The sequence below is a fragment of the Vigna unguiculata genome, chromosome 1 (assembly GCF_004118075.2).
Source record: "Vigna unguiculata cultivar IT97K-499-35 chromosome 1, ASM411807v1, whole genome shotgun sequence".
NCBI lineage: Eukaryota > Viridiplantae > Streptophyta > Magnoliopsida > Fabales > Fabaceae > Vigna > Vigna unguiculata.
The window spans coordinates 38,501,406-38,526,243 of record NC_040279.1 but is presented as its reverse complement, the minus strand read 5'-3'; the positions used below and the strand labels follow the sequence as shown (position 1 = coordinate 38,526,243).

The 24,838-nt window shown below is 30.9% G+C and overlaps 3 protein-coding genes and 1 non-coding gene across 5 annotated transcripts; 2 read left to right on the top strand and 2 right to left on the bottom strand.

Annotated features, from left to right (window-relative positions):
* The first annotated feature begins 3,677 nt into the window (after window positions 1-3,677).
* Window positions 3,678-8,180, top strand: LOC114185565. Its single transcript, XM_028073382.1, has 6 exons — window positions 3,678-4,079; window positions 4,250-4,354; window positions 4,492-4,550; window positions 4,788-6,500; window positions 6,793-6,934; window positions 7,368-8,180. The coding sequence occupies exons 2-6, from the start codon at window positions 4,261-4,263 to the stop codon at window positions 7,997-7,999; spliced, it is 2,640 nt and encodes an 879-aa protein (XP_027929183.1). The 5' UTR covers window positions 3,678-4,079; window positions 4,250-4,260; the 3' UTR covers window positions 8,000-8,180.
* Window positions 8,181-12,515: 4,335 nt separating this feature from the next.
* LOC114175606 lies at window positions 12,516-14,014 on the top strand. Its single transcript, XM_028060372.1, has one exon. It carries the CDS (start codon window positions 12,718-12,720, stop codon window positions 13,702-13,704), a length of 987 nt encoding a protein of 328 aa, XP_027916173.1. The 5' UTR covers window positions 12,516-12,717; the 3' UTR covers window positions 13,705-14,014.
* Window positions 14,015-18,084: 4,070 nt separating this feature from the next.
* Window positions 18,085-21,873, bottom strand: LOC114176011 (probable protein disulfide-isomerase A6). Of its 2 annotated transcripts, none has more exons than XM_028060907.1 (11): window positions 21,576-21,873; window positions 21,396-21,480; window positions 21,199-21,296; window positions 21,012-21,067; window positions 20,074-20,191; window positions 19,938-19,965; window positions 19,738-19,829; window positions 19,484-19,640; window positions 19,279-19,403; window positions 19,014-19,113; window positions 18,085-18,370 (listed from the first exon to the last, which is right to left on the bottom strand). In XM_028060907.1, the coding sequence occupies exons 1-11, from the start codon at window positions 21,737-21,739 to the stop codon at window positions 18,305-18,307; spliced, it is 1,089 nt and encodes a 362-aa protein (XP_027916708.1). In that variant the 5' UTR covers window positions 21,740-21,873; the 3' UTR covers window positions 18,085-18,304. The 2 variants fall into 2 exon arrangements, with proteins under 2 accessions (XP_027916708.1, XP_027916699.1); XM_028060898.1 differs by having other exon boundaries at window positions 18,089-18,373.
* Window positions 21,874-24,756: 2,883 nt separating this feature from the next.
* Window positions 24,757-24,828, bottom strand: TRNAP-CGG. The gene has a single exon. It is a non-coding gene; the product is annotated as a tRNA-Pro (tRNA).
* Window positions 24,829-24,838: the final 10 nt, after the last annotated feature.

The following is a 24,838-nucleotide window of genomic DNA, read 5'->3' as shown; positions in this document are numbered from 1 at the left end:
CTAACCAATATAGATTAATAGATTAATAAATAAATATAGATTTCCGCCGTTATACAGTACAAAATTACTTGCTAAACTAAATACTGCTATATAAAACTAATCGTTATAGTAATTAGTTTGATTGTACGGTCATCTGCATTAAATAGGACAGCGTGGAAGTCATCTAAACCCACAATATTAAACATTTTCCTGCATGTATGTCAGAAGTAAATTATTCACAATCATAAATGATCATTGCCTTTTTGTCTATCATATTAAAATATTTTACTCATGTAAATCATTCCAAGTTAATGTTCTTCCAAACAAATTTTTCCAAATTAGTTTACATCAATGTTAAGATTACATCAATTTTGGTATTAGTCGATGTAATGCATCACAATCTTTTTCGATCGTATAATAATATTTTCATTTACTTTTAATTCACTATTATAATCCCTCTTTAATTATTTAATTTTAATAATTTTTAATAATATGATATGATAATAAAAAAATATTATAATAATAAATTAAAATATCATTATCCTTTTTAATTAAAATTATATGTGATTTTTACCCGACTTATATTACAAGTAAAAAATATATTTATTTGGTATTGCTTGAATATGAGACAAAAATATCAAAATAAAACCAAATAATTCAACAATACTAGTGTCAACAATTAGATAATTCTTTTATTGAACAAAATATGATTAAATAAAAAATATACATTAAAAAAATAATAGTTAATGTTGAAAATAAGATAATTGTTACATACGCATTTCAGAGGAAATAATAAAGGAAAAAATAACATTCCTTTCATTTATATAATAATAGATATGAATTAACTAGTTATAACTTAAAAAAGGTTCAGATAATTATATATATATATATATATATATATATATTCTTTCTTTTTAATTAATTAATGAGAGAACTCGCCAGCCTTGGCTTTAACGAAATCAAGTAATCCAATATTTTATCCTTGACTTAAAGATCCCAAAATTAAAACTACGTACTATTTTGAGATGTAAAAGACTTTTTACTAAAAGTCACCATAAATTTTTTTTAAATAAAACTAAAACTAGACATACAATTGTTTTACAATAAAAATATTTTTAGAATATTTTATGAAATGATGTTTATGTTTACCTCAAGTGAAATTGTTTCATATAAAATATACTTGTACTTTTTTGAATCATGTTATTTATACGCATTATAAAAAAAAAAAATAGCCACGTGTTGAACTTTTAAAGCGAGCTGGCGTCATACTCTAATTAATTTGAAATTTAATAAAATATAAATGCCCAAAGTTAAACTCCGAATTTAATTGGAGATCAATATTAATTACATCTAATAAAACTTTTGTCCAACTTTAAATACGTATTTGCATTTCAGTTTCATTTAATTGAATTAGCGTTAAATTCAATCCAACACAGAGTTATTCTCCATTCATAAATTGGAAAGGACAATTCTGACATTCTCTATTGAATTTCTAAACCCAATCTTAACCTCACACATTCTCCTATTTATGGTCTTTTAAGTGTTTCGATTAATTAAAAATAAATAAAAATATATATAATACATTTTATTGCCTTTAATAAATACACACACTCAAGAATATCAGAATATAATGACACAATAATAATTTCAGATTATCAAACTGGTTATCATTCAATGATTGTTCGCCAACTGATTAATTGTCTTAAATAAGTACAGCACACAGTAGTCAACAGAAATTAAATATGAATTCGAATCTAATCCAAGATTTACGAAATCATTATAGTGCAATAAGAATACATTAACTTAACAGAGGATGCAGTCCCTCCATGCTAACTTTACAAAATTATTATTTAAAATAAAATAAAAAGTTAAATTAGTTTATCAGGTTATGTTGTATAAAATTAATTAGATGAGAGTTAAATGGGTTGTATTTGATCAGAAAAGTTATCAAAATATAAGCATTTAGTTCAAATTTATTAAAATATTTGATAAGTTTATATGGGTTTTCTTAGTTATATTTTTACGTTTTTTAGTTAATTTTGAACACTTGTCTATATTTTTATATCAAATATTCTACTTTAAATAAAAAACAAACAGTGTAAATAGTTTAATAATTAAAATAATTATTATAATATTAATAAGATGGTAAATCAATATTTTATTATTAATAATGAAAATAACAATAATTACCATACACTTATATATTATTATATATTGGGGTAAATTATATTTTTGGTTATTCCTCACCTCTAAGTGAATTTTAATTTTTTTTTGAAATTAGGCTCAATTTAGTTGCCAACCCTAAAAATGTGTAAATTTAACCATTTTAAAAATATGTAAATTTAATCATTTTAATCAAATTTTGATAAATTTATTTAACATTTTAAATATGATTTTCATGTTTACATTTCAGCTAACCTTGAAGTAGAAATATATTAGTTAATACTTAATACTAGAGCGCTAAAGCGAAAATATATCAAAACAGTGTAAATAATTTAAATATTATTGTAAAATGTATTTAAAATGTTAAATAAATTTAACAAAATTTGGTTAAAATAATTAAATTCACGTATTTTTAAAATTTAAAAATTAAATTGGTTCAAAATTTTTAAACTAAATCAAAATTTAAAATTAATACTAATTTCTTATTAGGGAAAAAAACATATTTAATTTTATTTATTGTTTTAATTTTTATTTTAGTTAACACTTATTGAAACCGGTTAAATTGTTAGTTTTTTTTTCACGAACTTTTGTTTCATATGTTCGATCATGCACTCGTTCCGTTCACGTTACTGTTAAAAATTTAGACGATGTAAAATAAATTATTTTTTTTAATAATTAGTTAGGTCTAATAATGCGATAAATAAAGTAATAAAATATAAATAAAGTAATTAATAATTACTCTCAATAACTAAAAGAACAAAAAAGGAAGAAAAATAAAACATTACCGTTTACAAATAACCAATATGTCTCTAACAACTCTAATTCATTAATCACGTTAAATATTAAAAATTCTAAGCAAATACGTTAAATATTAAAATCGATCATTTTGTTTTCAACAAAATATGACTTCTCACTTATTAGCTTTATTTACTCACAGACCAAACTTGTTTACCAAGCACACGTTTGTTTTACGATTCAAACATTAATTTCTGTTATGACATTTTAGCATTGAAACATTGATACCATGCATTTCCACAAATTTGAGTGGGGGAGTAATAAAAGATTGTTTTAGCAACTTGTTAAAAATTAGGATACCATGTTTTTTTTATATTAAATTATCATTTCAAACATTTTATTTAATAAAATAAGATATAAATGAATTCATATTATAACTTAGATTATTTATGTTGAAAAACCAATTTTTTATGTAAGTTACAACGTGTTAAGGATTTTTAAGCATAAAAGGGATAAGCAAGGAATTGAAATATATTGTAACAAGTAAATAAATATTTAAAGGTGCTACAAATTTATGAAATAATTTTTATTTGAATAAATAAATATTTAACATCAACATGTGATTTGTGAGAATATTTCATGTATGAAGAAAACATAATTGAAAAAAAAAAGTAAAAATTTCACTAAGAAATAGCTATTTAGAAATTGAAAAAAAAAGAACAATTATTCAATTATTAATCGCTTGGATAAAAAGCGAGGCAAAACCTTTTTTTATCCCTCCATTATTTGTTTGTTTTTAATTTGACCCCTCCGCCAAGACCAAAGTGAAGTGACACAGCACAACACAGATACACCCTTCTCTTTCGCTCTCTCTACAATCGCAGATTTTTCTTTTTCTCCTACTTTTTCTCGTATTTCACTCTCATTCTCACTCTCACTCCCACACCCAATTCCCAGATCTTCTTTTCGTTCCGCGCTTTAATTTGTTTCTCGGTGGAATACTGAGGCATCGCAACTAAGGGTTGTGCTGTGTATGTGTTGCCCCTTTTCACAAATTATTCCATTAATAACGAAAAGCATACGCATTGGATAGTGGGTCGCTGAAAATAACTCAACAAGTTGTTATTGTCAAGGCAATTGTGTTTTCTGATTCTCGTGCAACAGGGAGCTCTTTGATTTTGAAAATGGGCTACTGAAGCCAGGTAAGATTTCGATTAACTGTTTTCTATTGCTAGTTTCATTCAAAATGTTTATTGATTTTTTGGGGCTACAAATTTGGGTTCGAGAGTTGAAGGAACCTAATTGTGGAAAAGCGTTCAATTTCACCGATAATACTATGTGGGTTGATGTTCTTGTATTTTGCCTGAGATAGGAAAACGAGAAATGGAGATGGAGAAAAGGCGTTCCAAGGGAAGCTTCTTTAGCTTGTTTGATTGGAATTCCAAATCTCGAAAGAAGCTGGTTTGGAGCGATCCAGGTATTATTGATGTTCATTTTTGTTGTCATTGTTTATATGCCATGTACACTTGTTGATTCAACAGTGAATATTTTTCTTCAATGCTTTTGTCGCTCCCTCGTGTGCGTTTTCTAAATGTTTCTGTTGCAACAATGTAGAGATTTCAAAGCAAGGGAAGGAAAATGTGGAGAACTTACACAAGTCGCAGCTCACCAGGGTGTGAATTTGTTCCCCTCTTTTTGTAATCTGCTTGTTATTTGTTTTTATTTTTACACTTAGTATTTTTTTAGGAGAAGACAACAAGTAGGAAAAATGAATTAGGTTTTTGTCATAAGTTTTATTAGCTTGTTTTTTACTCATGCAAGTACTCATGAAAAAATAATCTAAACAGGACTTTTATGTATTATGATATTAATATTAATTTCTTTTTTGGTTTTTATTGCAATTGTTTCAGATAAAGGTGGATGAAATTGGAGCAAGTCCAAGTAACATTCAAAGTTGTGATTTTGACAGCACCCTCTCAATTTGTAGTGATGAAGGATGTGGGAGCAAAGCTCCTGGGTTAGTAGCGAGACTCATGGGTTTGGATTCGTTGCCAGCTTCGGCTGTCACTGAGCCCTCCTGCACCTCACATTACGGCTCTACATCTCATGGTGTCTCTGACTGTAATGAGGGTACTCTTCATTCAGTGGATGAGTTTTTCCCTCCAGACTACATAAATACACTGCTTAAGCTGGAGAAGTCTCAATTGGGTGCCATGGAGTCAAGGGCTAGAAAAGTGGAAAACCTTCCAATAAAGAGATTTCAAACTGAAATGTTACCTCCAAAGTCAGCTAAACCCATTCCAGTTACTCATAATAAACTGCTGTCTCCTATCAAGAGTCCTGGTTTTCTGCCAAAAAATGCTGCTCATGTAATGGAGGCAGCTGCTAAGATAATTGAGGCGAGCCCTCAGTCGTATTTGAGGAATAGAACATCTACTGGGTCTTCGTCTGTTCCCTTGAAAATTCTCAATTTGAAAGAGAGATTGGAGGCTGCACAATATACATCAGTGCCTGGAAAGCCTGTGAATATGAGCAAAACCTATCCTGCAAATGGCAAGCTTAGTGAGAGGAGTAGTAATTTGTCTAAATGCACTTCAGCATTCAAGGGTTCAAGAGGTTCAGAAAAAAATAGTTCTAGCCATTTGGCCAGTAAAGGAAAACCAGTTTCACTTGCAATCCACGCCAAAAACAACGCTCATAGTAGAGATACATTGATTTCAAATGGTGATATCAAATGCATGAGACAGAAAGAGAAGAATGAGATGAAGTCGAATCAGTACTCAAGGAGCCAGAAACCAAGTACACAAAAAGCCATGCAGCAGAGACCTTGCTCAAGTCGGAATGGCAATGTGCTTGGGCAGAATAATCAAAAGCAAAATAGCATGACTTCCAAGGGTAAATCAACTTCAAAAATAGATTCCAATAAGCCAACAACACGAGCTTCACCTTCAGAAACTTTTGGAATAAGGAAGACAACAAACAAGGGTGCTACAAATGCCAATGTTCATCCTAGAAGGTCAAGCATCAGGGCAACTGACCTCCAAAAGGAGTTTCCACGATCCAGATCAGTAAGTACTTCCAGAAAGATAAAATATATCAGCAGTGATGTTCATGAGGCTGGAGGTCCTGATAATGCAGTAAATAATTTTGGAAGTAAGTCCATTAAATGCAATTTTACGACTGATGGAAGTTTTGATCAGGATGCATTTAACATGAAAGAAAGCAAGGATGTTATTTCATTTACATTCACATCTCCGTTGAGGAGAAGTATGCCTGAGTCATCTTCCTCCACCGGGCACAGTGATAATTTTTATCCCAAAAAACTGTCATTATCTCCACAAGGAAAACATATGATAGACAGTGATGCTCTAAGTATCCTGTTGGACAAAAAGTTACAAGAATTGACATCCAGAATTAACTTACCTCAATGTACCTTGGCCGCAGAGGGGAGTTCTTCTGGTTTGGGATCTAGTGTGCAAGACAACTTTCCCAGTGTAGCAAGCACCATGCCTAAGGAACAAGACAGAAGCCTTTTCCCTGAACTGTTTAGTGATAAACTGGACAGCATTCTTGACAATCGTCCAAGTGATGATCCCGTGCTTCCCATGAATCAGCAACTGCAGGTATCTCAACCCGTTATGTTTTCAGCTTCATCTATTATGATTTTCAGTTCAATTATTAATTATTGATAGAGCATCTTGCTTGCTTCCTGCCATCAATTAGACCAGAGATTATGTTGAGGTTGGGAAATAAAATGTTTGGAATGCATATTAAAATTTTCCGGTGATTTGTTTGAGATGGTTCTCACGTAATTTATAGAATCTGGTTCTACAAATTACATTATCTGCAATTTTCAATAATATTTAGACTGAGAAGAGTCTCTTTGACTATCTTCGTATTCACTCACTTGTGCAGACTTCAGAAGTAAATCAAGATCCTAGCTGTAGCAGCAATAGTGAAAGTGGAAATGATATAGTTTGTTGTCGTTCAACTTCTGTTGCGGGGTCTGAAACTCTTGTCAGCGAAAGTTACTTGGATAGTGAAGACAGTGCTTATGGTAATGTTTTAATCTTTATCTTTTCATTGCCGATTGACCAGATTTCTTACGAACTATAAAAATAAAAGTAAAAACAAAATATCACAATCTTTGTCCCTTGTACTTATTTGGTAAGAAATTGCACCATCCTTTCAAAGAATTTTGAAGCATTGTTGGTTTTTGTGGAGAAGGGATTAGCTCTAGAACATTCTTTGCAGATGGTGGGAAGTTATTCTTCAAAACTGGATTGTTTGGCATACTTTTAGAGTCTTCTATTATTTATTCAAAACAAAATGTCATATATATTTTAGCTGAATACGTACATTACAACTTCTATATTTTTCATTCATCAATATTGGGTAATAGAAGTAACAATTCGTGGCATTCCCTCAGTATAAAGGGACTTGTCTGTAAACTTGTAAAGTCCATCAGTTTCTTCCGTTTCTTCTTTCAGCCAGCACAGTCTATTCTTCAATGCAAGACGAAGAAGCATCTAGTTTTTCCCAGATAAGCGAATCTGTATCACTTGAAAGTGAGGTGAAGGGACCAGAGCAAAGCCCTTCCACATCGGGGGATGGAAATATGACCGTCAAACAAATAAGTGGGATATCTAATTCAGTTGATTTCAAAAGATCAAGTAACACAGAACTTGAATATGTACAGGATATTCTTGGAAATGCAGAGTTTATGGCAGAAGAATTTGCCATGGGTCAAACTAGTGCAGTCATTACGCCAAATTTATTTGATCTGCTGGAGAATCAGAATAGCAGAACAGAAAACTACGGAGAAGAGTACTCTAAACTTGAAAGGAAGGCTATATTTGATTGTGTGAGCGAGTTCCTGGAGTTAAGATGTAAGCAAGCTTTCATTGGAACGTGCAAAGTATGGCCTGGATGGATGATGTCAGTTCAGAGGAAGAGCTGGATGGCAGAGGAACTGTACAAGGAGATGCTGAGTTTTAGAAGCATGGAAGAGTTAATGGTGGATGAGCTTGTCACAAAGGACATGAGCTCTGGATGTGGGAAATGGCTTGACTTTGATGTTGAAGCATTTGAAGAGGGTTTAGAGGTTGAGGGGACATACTAGCTTATTTAATTAGTGAATTAGTTTCAGATTTGTTACCAGTCTAACCCCTTGATGATTTCTGTGTGTGCTATACATATTATGAGTATGAACAAAAAGCATTGGTGTAATTAAAATTCTTGAAAGGAAACACCAAAGCGTCCGTAGAATATCATTCAATTAAATTCTCATCAGTGTTTTTCTATTTGACAGTAATATTTTTAGAACTTTTTATTCCGGTACTTGAATGGTGAGTATAGTCATTGCATTAGAAAATTTATATGTTGAAGTTATTTAAGTTCCCTCCCTTGTCACTTTGCGAGTCTTTCAATCCTTTACGGTATAGTACAGTACAGATGTCATTATTTATAAAATTATTTGAAAAGATTGATAGTTTGGTACCGGATTCAAAGTATTGACACAAAAACATGTGTTTGAGAATATTGAAATACAATCGGGTGCATGGAAATGAAATAGGGTTAGTTAGTTATAAATCAATAGTAAAAAGTGTGAATATGTGATGATATTCATGGATGAACTCTAAACTATAATAAATGAATGAGTACAGAGAGCAAAATATGTTATAGCACTAGTTGCATCTCTCATATGAGCTAATCTGTTCTGATTTGTCAACTTTGTTACAGTTACTTAAGAATTGAATTGGTGTTGTTTCTATCAACTTGTTATTGTGGCCATAGTCTGTTGCTAGGCCTGAAGGTTGTGGCTGCATTCTCCCCTGTACTTATTACATGGATGAAAATATCTGAATTAGTTGGGCAACATCAAATCAACCAAATAATTTCCTCTTACTGGTTTATTTTGTTTACACTCCTTCACACCTATTTTGAATGGTGTGAACAAACTACTAGTCTCTATAACTTCTACATGCTGCCTTGTCACTACCAAAGCAAGAAAAAGACAAATCAAACAAGGACTAACCAACCAACATATCATGTTTCCAAATGGGCCATGGCTCACTTCCCTCAAACATTATTAAGCATATAAAGGCTGAGATTTCATTTTGATCGAAAATGACATCATAAATGGACCAATTGGAGCACTTGGCACATGGTTTCTCTCTGGTGGAAGAGAGATGGTCTTGTTCACTTTGATGTTTGCATTGAGTGCAGTAGAAGGAGGATGGTAAATAGAGAATCCTCATTTTTTGGTATATGGTATAAGTTTCATTCTGCAATGATCTATCATTTTAACGAGCCTCGTATGTAATAATTACATGTAAAGGCTATAACAACATACCACGTGCTTTCTACATTGTTTCTTTGTTTCAACTTATATCACATCCTTGTTACTTGCACTTTCATATCGCGCCATCACTTGCAAAATGGAAAAATAGTGTTGGCCTTAAAGTGCTGTAATTATTATTACTATCCTCATTGTTATTATTGTTATTTAGTTGTTACGAATAATGTTTCAAGTTAAATAACTTATTTAATACATTGTAGGACTAAAGTAAATGATGTAATATTGATTATAAATTCATTCTTTTTGAAAAACAAAAAGTTTTGAACGAGAAATTAATAAAGAGGTGTTTAAGCATTACCAATAATGCACTATAAACGCACTTATTCGAAGGTCTGACAATATTAAATAAACTTAAATGTTGTAAATAAAAAAAATTCTATATTAAGACAACTAATGTGAGAGCTTAATTTAATTGCGTGGATCCAACCATTTTTTTTTTTCATAATAAATGAGGTGATAAAGGATGGTGGTTGTTGTTTTAGATTGAAACAAAGAAGAATGAAAATGTGGAGCAAACAAAGTTGGGATTTTAGAGATAGGAACTCTAATAATGGTGTTTGTGACAAAACAAAGAGGCTTTGAAGTTTGAAGGTGATAGAAAAGAATGAGCATAACAACTTCAATTGATTAATCAAAGATATGTCATATCAATTCAGAAAATGATAAAGGAGGAGAGGACGGGCATGTATTCGTCAGCAGTTACTACATTAGTCAATTAATTTTGTAACTCAGCCTTGCTTTTCGTCTTAATTTTGCTAAAGTAAGGGATTTTCTGTTTGAAGTAAAAATAAAAATATAACTCAGGCCCTTATTTTGCTTAAGTGAAAAAAAATAATCTCTTTTCCTTCTCTTAAGTCTCTTCAATTGATTGAATTTGAATGTTTTTTATAAATGTAAAATGAATCTTAATTTGTATATTTGGTTGATTTAAAGTTTTCTTTAAATAAGTTATATTTTGTTATAATGTTTACTTCTAATGAGAGTTTTATGAATTTGGGATTGCAAATCTAAAATAATATGTGAATCTTTGTTTGAATTATGTATTAAATAAATATCCTCATACTTTAATCGGTGCTAAGAGGAAAATTCTTGTATTTTTGTAACTTTGATTGCTCTTCACATCTATTTGAAAGTTTTCACTCACTTCACGTCTATTTGTTTTTTAGCAGTAAGCAGCTATTTGTTTGAACTGGTTTATTGAAAATTATTTTTTGTATAAATACACACTAAAAAAAGAAATCCCGAACCAGCTCACAGAAATATAAATAAATAAAATAAAACGTGGAATTTGAAAAAGACAGGGACAATGTTACACCTATATTTTTGGCTTGTGGCTGATGATGCGTTGCTTGCTAATGTCAAGCCTTTTCAGAGTCACCTTATCTGTAACATTTTAGGATGTTTTTTGTTACATTTTCCAGTTTTAAGAGTTAGCTTGAAAATAATAGTTTTCTGCGGCTCCAGATGAGCACCTAAAGGAGCACTTAAAAGGAGCACTTAAAAGAATATTATATATTATGGATTTAAATAGGGTTAAATATGTTTTTGGTCCCTTAACTTTCAGTGAATTTTGGAATTAGTCCATTTTGAAACTTTGGACCAATTTAGTCATTCATCTTTCGGAATACGTGGATTTAGTCCTTTTAATCAAATTTTGTTAGGTTTATTTGATGTTTCGTACGCATTTTAAGATTGTATTTGAGTTGTTTATACTGTTTGACACATTTTTGCTCTAATTTTAAGTCAAATACTATTGTGAAATACGCTTGAAATGTCAAATAAACTTAACAAAATTTGATTAAAAGAACTAAATTCACGTATTTCAGAAGATGAAGGACTAAATTAGTTCAAAGTTTCAAAATGGACTAATTCCAAAATTCACTAAAAGTTAAGGGACTAAAAACATATTTAACCCATTTAAATATATTTTCATCTTTTTAACTTTTAATAAAAATTAAAGTTATTTATTTTATAAAATTTTAACTTATTTAATTTTAATCATAAATATATATAAATTTAGTTATTTTAATCAAATTTTAATAATTTCGTTTTAAATGTATTTTATAATAATACGAGCTATTTATCTCCATTTAACACATTTTTATTTATTAACTTAAATTTCCATTTGAAAAGTTAAATAAATTTAATAAATTTAAATAAAAGAAAATTAAATTTACACATTTTAAATTAAAAATTAAATTAAGTGGAAGTTTTTGAAATATACTAAGTTTAACTTCGACTAAAAATTAAAGAAAAACACATATTTAACCAATATTATATCTATTTACAAAATTGTCAATGATGTCAAAACTCCTTCGATCAATAAATTTTAGTTGCAGCCCATTTCTACTGATAAATAAAAAAAATTATTAAACTAAGATATTTAATTTAAAAGAAAAAGTTAAAGTTATACATAATGACAGCCATAAAAAATGAATTAGAATAATTGATTTTGTAAGTTTTCTTTTATGTTATTGTAATATAATTTTATATTGTCTAAACAGTATTACTCTTTGTTTACTTATTATTTGATTCTTTACAAGTCAATTTTAACAGTGTATGTGGACGATATGATTTTAGAAGACTCTGTTTTTTGTGTTGATAATGTTCAATGGATATTGAGTTCTTCGTTTAACTAAAGGATCTCAGTTCTTTCTAATACTTCTTAAGTTTGAAAATTGTCAGATGTGGCAAAGATATATTAAGTAAGAGAAAATATAATATTATCTTTGTTTGGTCATATTTATTTTTTAAGTAATAAACCAGTTACATCATCACACATGTATCTTAATCTACAACTTGGTCTTAATAATGGTAATCCTAATAAGTATTAATCTCTGTATAGAAGATTAATTGAAAAAGTTGTGTATTTGATAGACTAAACATTATTTTATTAATATTTATGATAATTACTTATATTTTATTGTATAATATATTCCTCAGGGACTAATTAGAATCAAGACAATTCTAAAAATCTCATCTCATAAGAAAGGAAACTGCTCAATGCTGATGAGATGAGAGTTTGTTTCTATAGCCATTATTTATCTCTTGCTTTGGTTTTGTTTATTTGTTTTCCTCTTCTTTCTCACATGCAACCAAACAAAAAGTTCAATTTTCATTTGTTATGAACTCTCATATATAAATATTATATTGAAAACAATCTTATACTAAGTAAGACGACCGTATAAAAGATTACAAAAATACGGTATAAAAAAAACCTGATACTCTGGTCTCATACACTGTTTTATTGTAAATTGTTAATTAATTGCATATTAGATTTCTTTGGCAATGGCATGGAAGGATATAAAAGAAGAGTGTGAAGGGCAATTTTCGGAGACAAACTCTGTTGTGTTCTGTTAATATTGTTACAGTATTTATTTATTCATTTGTCTTCCTTATTTTTCTGCACTGGCGGTTCCTGCAGTTGCAGTTGCAGGCTTTGCACCTTTCTCTCTCTCTTGGGACACCATAGCAGAATAATGGAGCTCCAAACCCGGAGCAATAATGGCGAAAAATCAAATCCAGAAGAAGACCCTTCCCCCTTCGAAGACATCGACAGCAACTGCTCCACTCCCTACGTAAGTGCCCCTTCCAGTCCAGGCCGGGGACCAGCCGGTGGTGGGGGCTTCTTCTACAGCGCTCCGGCGAGTCCAATGCACTTCACCATAACAGCAGCTTCCACTTACTCAACCTCTTCCTCTTCCTTCGAGAAAAGCTCTTCTTCCTGCGAGTTTGAGTTCTCGGCCCGGTTCGGTTCGACGGGGTTTAATGGTTCCGCTTCAATGAGCTCCGCAGACGAGTTGTTCTTGAACGGTCAGATCCGACCCATGAAGCTATCGACCCACTTGGAGCGTCCCCAGGTTCTGGCTCCCTTGCTGGATCTGGAGGAAGAAGAGGACGTAGAAAACGAGGACGTTGAGGCGCGTGTACGAGGTAGAGATCTGAGGTTGCGCGACAAGTCTCTCCGGAGAAGGACCAGATCCCTGTCACCTCTGAGGAACACGCCTCTGGAGTGGACAGAAAACGAGGATGTGGTGAACGAGGTAAAAACGGACAAGAAGGAAAACGTGAGCGCTTCCAGTGGAACAGGGAGGAGTTCCAAGAGATGGGTTTTCTTGAGGGATTTTCTCAGAAGTAAAAGCGAGGGAAGGAGTAATAACAAGTTTTGGTCCACCATCTCCTTCTCTCCAGCCAAGGACAAAAAGGCCCAAAATCAGGGAAATGGGCCACCAAAGTCGAAGAAGGTGACAGAAAAGCCCACTAACGGTGTGGTCGGAAAGAGGCGCTTACCGGCATCACCCCACGAGTTGCATTATAAAGCGAACCGCGCCCAAGCAGAGGAGTTAAGAAGGAAAACATTTTTGCCTTATAGACAAGGCTTGCTTGGGTGTTTGGGATTTAGTTCCAAAGGATATGGTGCTATGAGTGGCTTCGCCAGAGCCTTAAACCCTGTCTCTTCCAGGTAAACTTTTCTATTCCTTTATTATCGATATTTATATATAAAAAGAAGAGTTGTACAGATATCAATATTATTTGTTCTTGTATCGTTCTGGAATCGCGTAGTTGATTGTGGAAGTTTTACGACCACCTCCTATTGTTGTAATGGTGAATGAAACTTGAGGTTTCTTCTACCCATGTGTTTGTAGATGTTCATAAACAGTGTACAATACTTTAATGCTACTCACACACAGCATGCTATTTTACTGTTTATGCTTGCTGGACAGTGTGCAGTAACTCAGTCTGAGTTTATATTCACACTACCTGGTTCTAGTGTTAGAACTTGATCTCGTCCTAAGTTTTTCTTTCTCTATTTTTATATTGAATGCATATTTTGTGCAGTTAGATTAGGCCTGAGTAAGGGTTAGAGCATTGGGTTGTTGTATGTTATATTAATTACCAATGTTAAGGGATTCCAATTGAATTGAAAATATATAAAAGGGAACAGTGACAGAATCCACGTGGTGTGGGAGGGGTATGAGGACCCATAGTAACAGTGTAAACACAGTTGGAAGATGTTTCTAGTATAGCTCTGAGCAGACCCACAATTGAAAGATGCTTGCTTATGTTTGTTCGTATCTTTGGTGTCCTAAACTTTTTGTTGTTTTTGCAAATTGTATATCTGTCGGGACTCGGGTAGGGTAAGGCTAGTTATAAATAAGATGATCCATAAGGCATTGCATTATAACTATTTCGTAATGAATTGTCAATGAGTTTGTGAAAACTTATATTTCGGTATGTAATGAATAAACCCTAGTTGAGTTTATTGTATTCTTTTATTAATATTTATATTTTCCTTATGTTTTTCAACCATTTTGATGTTTGGTGCACAGTCTTCTTAGTAAGGAAAAATGAGAGGAGTGATAACATGTTGTTGTAACTTCAACTTACCAAACCACTGGTGCTATCAATTATTAGATTAACTACATAGGATGATGGAAAGATTTTTCAAGGTAGCCACCAACTCTAAATATTTGAGTCAATGAGACTGCACCAAGTCTTTGATAAGATGGTGGGTTCAAATTTTAACTCCTTCAAAACTTAATGGTTGTTACAAAATCACACCCCATTTTCCTAGTTATTTTGAATAATTTTGAGTCACGTGGAATCACGAACAAATAAACTTTTACTAAAAATTAATTCTTAGATCTTAACAATCAACATTTTATACTAAATTTTTAAATTTTAGTTTAGTTACTTGAAATCATATGGTTTTTAACAAAATATTATGAGTGAGTTTTTTAAAGGATCAAGCAACAAATCAGAATCTTGTAGCGTGTTGAATGAATCGGTGGGTAAAGATTCACTATCAGAATTGGTCTGAATTCAATTTATAAAGATGGTATCTAATGTTCTTCATTGGTTCCAATTTGGTGATTGCACTGACTTTGCCTGGAAACATTTTACTATTTGAAATCAGGTAGGCATTCATTTTCTAAAGTTGCATATATAATTATGCAGTGTGCAGTGTGTAGAATATACTAACAATAAAACATGTCTTCCACCTAAACCGATTCTATCTGTTCGTTTTGACGTTTCGAATCCAATGACCTACCACTACCAATATTTCCTGTACCTAGGATTTTGATATCTGCCACTGTTGTTTTGGTTATCATATGGGTTCTTAAATTTTAGTTTTCGTTTTTCTGGGTTGTGTTTTAAAATGGTCACGTTGTAGTGTTTGTTGCTGTTTTAGAATGGTAAATATTCAAATGAGCTGATAAAAAGAATAAATATTCAAATGAATTTTAATATAAGTATAAGGTTTGTATTCAATTAAGTTTTTAAAAAATCAATTTTTTATATAAAAAGTCTTGTGAAATTAAAATAATAATTTTAAAAATTAAAAAAAAACTGTTATCAAGACAATTTTTGTAAAGTACAACAAAATTTAGTTCCGAAAAGATTAAAAAGGAAATGTCTAGTAATTAAAATTTAATGGATTATTTTATTAATTAGATTTGGTGCAAAAGTTTTTCTATAATTTCCTCAATTTTTGTCAGTAGAAGAGTTCTTTTGTCTAACTTCAAAGATATAATTACATTTTTAAAATTATTGTTATTATTATATGGGATTATTCATAGATGAAAATGAGGGTTTTTATTTTCTTTATTTTTTTGTCTATAATTATTTTTCCGTAGCTTACTTAGACATCAAGACTTTTAAATATTTATTTGTAATCATAGCATTATTACAATCAGTTTTTTCAGAAACATTATCTAAGACTTGTTTAAAACTAGTAGTTATTGTTATTAGAAATTATATGAAAAGCAATATATACAAAAAGGAAAATGACGATAAACAGAAGAATTTTTCATAGTGGTTAGGTAGGCTTTATTATTTTAATAATAACTTGTAATTAGATAATAATATAAAATGTATATGTTTGTTCATTTTTTATTTTTTATTTTAATTCTTATACTCTTAAACTAATATGTTCAATGTTTTCAAAACTTCAAAGTTACATTTTTTTAACATAAAAGTAATTATAAACATTAATATATATGCACAAGTGCCATCGAGTATCCATAAATATTTAAAAAACAAAATTTACAAAACAAAAACTCGATAAAAATTGTTTGGAAGCCTTTGAATAAATAAATGTTAAAAACATTATTACAAATTTGTAGATTTGAAAGATGTAAAAAAATATGCCTAATCATTGCTAAGACGGATGGAACTTATGTGATTTTATATAGGTGAGAAAAAAAAATATACAAGAGAACAATAAATTCTAATTAATTAGTTAATATAATATGTATTAATTTTACATATCATAATTTAAAAAATGATTTATTTAAATTTTTTATTGATTATGATAATTATTTTAAAATTTCTTTAATTTATAAGTTTAATATAGTTTGTTCTAGATAATGAATTACTGGTCATGCATATATTCTTCTTTCACATATAGTTTTTTTTCCTCTGAACCGTTAATATTTATAACAAAAAAACAATCTTTTCAATAATAGACTAGTATCAAATGTTGTTAATATTTACTGTGACGGTAGTAGTCACTGGGTGCAAAGTAAAAATTCATATTATTTGCTATTTTTATTTTTAAATAATTAAAATCCTTTAAATTCTTGTGAATTAGTAACTTCTTTCAAATATTATAATTTGGAATTTTTTAAACTCATTAAAATTAACATTATAAATATTAATCATTAAAGACTTTTAAGAAAATCTTTTAAAGAATGGTATAGGAATATGGAGAATAAAATGGAGTGTGATGTTGAATCTCATGAATAGTGAAAGGTGGGGGTCCTCTTCCTCCTCCTCTGTGGACCTTATAGAAACAATACTAAAAACATGGTAACCTGCTACTTCTGGTCTCAATGCCATGGATTCCCCTAAGTCTATGTCAGCTTTTCTCCCCACACTACATTCAGGTGCTACTAGGCCCCTGCAATCACTGTATTCTGCTAACAAAAGACAACATAAAGTGGACAATGTGCCAACAGAATAAGGGAAAGGAATCTAATAGGGGAAAAAATGTCATCATTTTTCTTTTTACTTTGTATATGATTATGTAAATCCTTTGTTTTATGCTATTAGGTTTCCAGATACATGAATGATTCTCGCTACCAATTAGTATAGAATGTTTAAGTAGGGATATTTGAAACATGAAATACAATCTTATGCAGTTGATTAGCATTAAGAATCAATCTCACAACTTTTGTATCATGGAATGAATTTAAACACACATTTGTAACACATATTTATGATTTCAAACTAATTCAGCGAGAACCAATTATATAACGGTATATGATAAATAAACAACATTGATTTTGAACATGTAATAACATTTTTTTTTTCACTTGAGGTCATTTAAGATTTTAAGTGTTGATAGCAATATCATGTAACTACCAAGATTTGCATACCAGAAGCTCGCACTAATCCACCAAGATGTTTTTTCATTAAAAAAAAATGTTTAAAATGCTCTCTTCATCCTGTTATAAGATTTTTTTTTTAATGTTATATTAAAATTCGTTACAAGGCTTTTTAATCTCTAAAACAAGAATTAATAGAGATCAAAGATAATATGAGCAAGTATTTGTCTTAACAAAAGTGAGTAGTTCTTTCATGTATACAAACTGCGAAAAATACTTCATAACTCTAGGAATAAAACGAATAATTAAAAAAATTAAAGAAAAAAAAACACAGCTGCTACTTATGTTCAACAGATAATGTTATAAGCTCAAGCGAGCTATCATCAAACTGTGATTGATTTCTTTTGTAATAATATAAATAAATGTTGACAAACATGCTCTGTGCAAAGACTCCTTTTAAAAGAGATTGCAGGTTTAGGCAGATTGAAGGCAAAAACAAAAAGACAATAACAATCTAGCCTGAGCAACATAGAGTATGATGATTTCTTATATGAAAATTGTACTTTTGTTTTAATTTTACGACACGCTAAGTGATCAGTACAAAAATATGCGTGAGATACTATTTATAAGAAGTGGGACATCTAGAAAACTAGGGTGATAACACCTAGAAACTGGGGAATTACAAATTATGTCTCCCTGCATAACTGAAATAAACTACTCTTCTATCACAGTAAGATCAAGCAAATGTTGATAAGATGTTCTTCTTCAGAGTGAATTCATCTGCTTTTGCTGGGCTGATTGACTGCTTCAAAAGACAGAAAACTTCAATCAGAGGAGTAATCCAAATTACTAACTATAGTTAAAAATGACAGATTTGCACTAATTGATTACATATCAGACCATCACACTCTTACCTAAACCTTCAATGAACAAAATCCAAGTACATAATTTACAATTTACATAATCTCCAATAGTGCAGTGAAATGAGAGATGACTTAATTGTAAATTGAAAATGTAATAAGCAATTGAATAATTGAAATTAAAAAACTTGGTTCCGTTGACGATACCAGCAAGAGAATTCTATTTCCATCATATCAAATTCTTTTGAAGCAACACCATGGAAAGTACAAGAAAAGGTTTGGTGTCAAACACCTTATTTAATAAATAAGGGTAGCAAAGAGTTCTACCAATATACTCTATCTTTATCTTGCTGTGCTATGCGGCGTTTAAGTTTAGGTTTGTTCAACATAATTAAAGAGCAACATACATATGGACATGACCAGAATCTCATGTCATAATCACAATGACAAATCAGTAAGAAAAGATTTTGCATAATATTCCATCCCATGGAGTGGAACACGCTCAATAATAAATTATGATATGCAGTTGATTACATTGATCTCCAAAACATTTATGATATCAAACATGAGAAAGTGATCAATTACCTTCTCAAGCATGCGGTCTAGACGAAGAATTTCATTATTTGCATAGTCCGTACCCTTTTCCATACTCTTCTTGGCAAGTTTTAAGTAGAGGCTGCCATATCTGGCCATAACAGAAAAGGACAAATGTCATGAAACCAAAGAAGTAAATCTTTATAATTAAAGAAAGAAATGTGAGTAAATAATTGCGGTTTCACAATAATCACAATTGAAAATAAAACCAGAGAAACCATTACATAGCGGACCGGAATCATAAAATCATTCAAACCTGGCAGCAGAACCCTTAAGTTTCTTAACTTCTTCCTCAAGCCGGGAATATACTGCCTTCTTCTCATTATCATCAGCACTCACAAACTCCTTCACCAAGCCATTTAGAGATTCTATAATACCAGCCTGCGGTAAGAATAGTGTAGTCATTAAAATGATAATATTCCGGTCTCTTTCATTTTAATTAACATATGTGGTTAACTAACTTTAGAACTAAGCTGCCCTTTCCCATCACGGTATGTACCACATTTCTCATTGATGAAGGCTACAAAATCATCCAAATTACGACCACCACTATAATCTTCACCAGCTTTATTGCTCTTTGGAAAAAACTTCAGCGTAGGATAGCCACTAACACCATATCTGCATTGGAAAATTTCCAAATTAGGCACGTGTATTCCTTAAATACGATATCAACCTAGTTTAATTAGGAGATAAATCAAAATGCCAACGCACTCACTTCTCTGCTAAATTCTTATACTTGTCAGCATCAACACTGGCTATAACTACTTCTTCATCCAGGTTAAATGCTGCAGCAACCTTTTCATAAGTCTGAAAAATAGTAAAAACTTTATCAGGACATCACAGGCAGGTGAAGCTTATTAAGATACAATAACCATAAGCTATAATAGGAGTCTAAGGACTGAAGAACGTCCTTACAGGGGCAAGGGCCTTGCAGTGACCACACCTGCAAAACATTATAAATTTATCAAGAAAAGTATTGAAAATAAAAATTGAAAATGAAAAAAAATCTACAGATATAATAAAGTTTTGCAGATCATCTAGGTATACTTACCATGGTGCATAGAATTCCACCAGAACATCTTTTGTTTCATCCAAGACAACCTCATCAAAGTTATCTGGAGAGAGAACTACCACGCTGGATGGAGCAGAAGCTATCTTCACATTAGTACCTGCATTAACAAGACATGTGATATCAATGCTAAATTGACTTAATACTATGCAAAGAAACGACACAAGAATATAGAGACACTAAAAATGGCAGAGAAGTTCAAGCAACACACTCTTTACTATTAGTAAAAATTAATTGACAATTGTAAATCAGGAGTGGGGTTCCATAAATAAAGTGTGAAACCTACAAAATTGTGTGATTTCAATAAAATTTAGCAATAATAAAGAGTGTTGCTAACATTTCTCAAAATGCCAGAACACAGAATGAAAGACAACATCGTGAAAGCATACTACAATAGAGACACTGAGCAGTGTGGCAATAAAAGAGGAAAAAACATGAGATGGTTATTTTGAATTGCCAAGTATCAGAGTCAGTTCAGATACAATACAAGTATCGTTCCCGTAGACGAGCTCTCAAAAACACTTTTACCTTATAGACTCTCATTGTATTCGGTAGCGTGACTCAAAAAGTCATGATAATTCTGGATAATAATCTCAACCACTATCAATCAGTAAGGCACGGATGAAACAAATTCATTTAGTTACAAACAGGGACAATGGAATGAAGGGGTAGCTTTCTCAACACGTGCACCAAAAAACTATTATCTTCAACCTTCTTGAAAAAAAATATTTATAAGTCCAACAATCCAGGAAATGCAAGTTCATTAATATCTTCAAATCACCTCGCCAAATTAATAACAAAAATAATTCAAAGTATTCTAAAAAGGCACAACCTCAACATCAGCATTTGAATCAAATAACTCGTTACAAAACACGCATATTTACATCCAGAAAATGGACACTGCAAGACATTATTTATACCTGCTTCAAGGTTCACAAACGCAGCAAGGGCTTCCGCAGTCCGTGCACCTTCATACCTAGAGAATTCAATCAAATGCGGATATCAGATGCAATGAATAGCCACAAGTTAAGAACAAGAATATTCTGACATTTTCTATGGAAAAGAAAACAAAAAAAAAAAGTGTCATAGTAAAGACAAAGTGCTCACTTTTTTGGCTGTAGAGATCCCTTGGGAAACCATTGAATGGTAGGGTAACCAGAAACCCCGTATTTACTGCAAACGGTTTTATGTTCATCACAATCCACCTATCAAAAGATCCAACGATATAAATAAACTTTTGATCCTAAAATAAAAGGAAACATAATAAAATCTAAATCTCATTGGAAAAAACGCTAGCAACCAACCTTCGCAATCAAAACCGACTTCGTTTTCCTGAAACCGGTTCCGAGTTGTTCGTACTCCGGGGCAAGCTTTTTACAATGTCCACACCTGACATGGAAAACACAATTAGATTCCATAATTCACAATGATAGAAACAATCAAATGGAGGCGCGTGAGGTTAGAGAATCGCGATTCACGCATACCAGGGGGCGTAAAACTCGACGAGAGCGGCACGATCCTTGCCAACCTCGTTTTCGAAGGAGTTCTGGGTGAGTGCAACGACGTCGTCGGCTGAAGCCGATGAGAGAAAAATCATGAGCGTTACGGCAGCAACGGCCACCATCATCCTCGTTGTGGAGTTCCACATTGTTCGCTCAGTTTCCTCGTTGATCTCTGATGATGTTTTATGTGTTTCGTAACTATGTGAAACCACTCTACCCTGTCTCTGTCACTACTCTCACTTTTTCATTTGCCCCTCTTCTCCTTCGATTTTCTGTTACTAAGTTTTTTTTTTTCTTCTCTTCCATCTAAATACAATTAAATCAAGAAAAAAAAAAACAACTAAAATCTGCAGTGGCTATTGCTAGGACTTTTTTTTTTGTTAGTGACTATAGTTTATAGGATTATTAGTGAAGTTTAAGGTTTACAAATTACATGGTTCTTTAATTTTAATATAATTTAATCAGTAAAATAATATATTAAGATTTGGAGCATTTCTTACCTTTCAGATTGTTCTAATAATTGAAGAAAACATAATATGATTTATTATGTTAAGAAAGTAAATATATTCATTTTTTTATTTGATATGAAAAACTTAACTATTTTTTTTAAATGAATAAATATGTAAGACCTAAAGATACATGTTTAGACTTAGTATATTTTATGATTGAATATTCAACCTATAACTAAAGCTTTAGATTTTTGTTAGCAATGTGCATGTTTAATCTGCCCTAAACGTTTCATATACATATAATATAATTGATTCAATAAAAACATGTCATGTTATGTATTCACATTGTATGTCTTGATTTCAAGTTGATAATAATGATAATTTAAAGTGTTGGTGATTTATGAAATTACCAGTGATAATATTTATTTTAAAATACTTTTCGCATAAATGCAAGAATGAATATAAGTTTTACTATTTTAATTTTTTACTGGATTTTTCTTATGCACTAAATGATCTTTGTTTACTTGAGTTTACCCCTCCTAAATGGGTTAGAAGATGGGAAAAAACACTTTGATTATAATTAGGGGTAAATATATTTTTGGTCCTTCAAGTTTCAGCAAAATTTGGAATTAGTCTCTCATCAAAACTTTTGATCAATTTAGTTCTTCATCTTTAAAAATATATGAATTTAGTCCTTTTAACCAAATTTTGTTAAGTTTATCGGACGTTTCAAGTGCATCTCATGATAGCATTTGAATTATTTACACCGTTTGAAACATTTTTACTTCAACGTTAACTCAAATATTATCACAAAATACGTTTAAATATTAAATAAATTTCATAAAATTTGGTAAGAAGGACTAAATTCACGCATTTCTAAAAATGAATGACTAAATTGATATAAAATTTTGAAGAGGGACTAATTCCAAAATTAACTGAAACTTGAGGAACCAAAAACATATTTAACCCTTAATTATAATAAACGTTGCTCTTACATGTAAGAGTTGTGCTCTCTTTATACAATTTTGGGATGAATTTTTTCTCTGTTTATATTATGATCAAATTCAAGTCTTTTGTGCCCCCGATGCTTAATGGGGTGATTTAATTATTGTTAGTTTAATGCAACCATTTTTTAAAAATCAATACACAAAAGTATGGAAAACAAGAAAAATTAATTACCCACCACACTTTTCACACGCTTATATGAAAGAAAGTTGCGTTTTGTAAATTTTATATTGATTTGTAATTATAAAGTAATCTTATAATCTATTAAAAAGTTAATTGATTAAAAATAAATAAAATACTAATTTATAATTTTAATTATATAACAAAATATAATATTATAACAAATAGAAACAGAGCCTTTTTATTTGGAACATAAGCCTCTCAGTCAAAGTTTAAGACCGAGTAATATCGTTAGGGTCAATCACCATACATCTAAGGCATTATTCGTTTTGGAACCAATACTCTATCATTATTTTGTCTTTAAAAGACATTTCAATGGGGGAAGGAGGAAGTAGCATTTAAATTGTATTGGACCTCGACTTCTAATGTGGAACTATTAGGTTCGGTACGAACAAGTTCAAAGTATTAATACAAACATGAAATCTCAAACAATTTATTCACTCCACACAACTAGCTATACCAGTTATAAAGTTTTATTTGTGGGTTGAATTAAACCCAAATATTTGGCACATGTTAAATGGATCGCGATAAATTTTAGTTTTTAATACTCAAGCTCTACCCAATCCTATAATAGGACTTATGTTCATTCCATATGACCATGTTAGCTCACTATGACTTGCAAAAAAGGTTCTCTTTTAAACCAATTCTCGTCATATTGACTCTCACTCTCTAAATATTTTTCTCTATATGTAAGATAGATTATTTAGTAGAGCTTAGATAACTCCTTAATTTAATCTTCATTCAATATACCTTAAGTTCAAGTGGGCAAAATACTTTCTTTTTAGAAAGTCATTTCACTTGCATTAGATCACATACAAATACATCATGTTCCTCGTAAAAAATCATCATCATTTCTTAAAGTAGTTCAATATCACTAATTCATACAATTTATGTCACTCTTTTCAATAATTCATCATCATATAAACACACTCTAAAACATTTGACAAACTAATATTTATAACAAAAAAAAACATGTCATATGAAAACTCATTTTTCACTTAGTGAAACTCCCGCTTACCTAGTAAGCTGGTATTGGAAGAAAATAATCAAAAACTCATTTAACAAGCGTCTTGTCAGGTCAGTGAATAAAATCCAATAATATTCACAAATTCGTCCAATAAACCTTACTCGCCTAGAAAGTAAAACATGTTTGCATTTCTAACTTTCATTTAAAAATTTAAAGCTCAATGAGCGTATCATTTGTCCAACATTTTTAAATAACATAGACTTGAAAAATAAAAATTAATTATTTTAAAAATGTAATTGAAAAACACATTTTAGTTTATAGACTAAACAAATATTTTAAATTTTGGAAGACAATCAAAATTATTTCGATGAACTTAAAATATTAAATTAATATTCAAGATAGAAATAGATTATTATTTTTTTGAGGAAATAAAATAAGATTTAATCTAAATTTTAGGAAATAAAAAAATTATTAAAAAAACTAAAGATTCGGTGTTCACTAAAAATGTAGTTACGTTGCTTAATCATTAATTAGACCATCTAAAGCCGTTGTATAACCAAAAGGGGTGTTGCGAGAATCGAACTCGCGACCTCTCGCACCCGAAGCGAGAATCATACCACTAGACCAAACACCCTTCTGTTGAT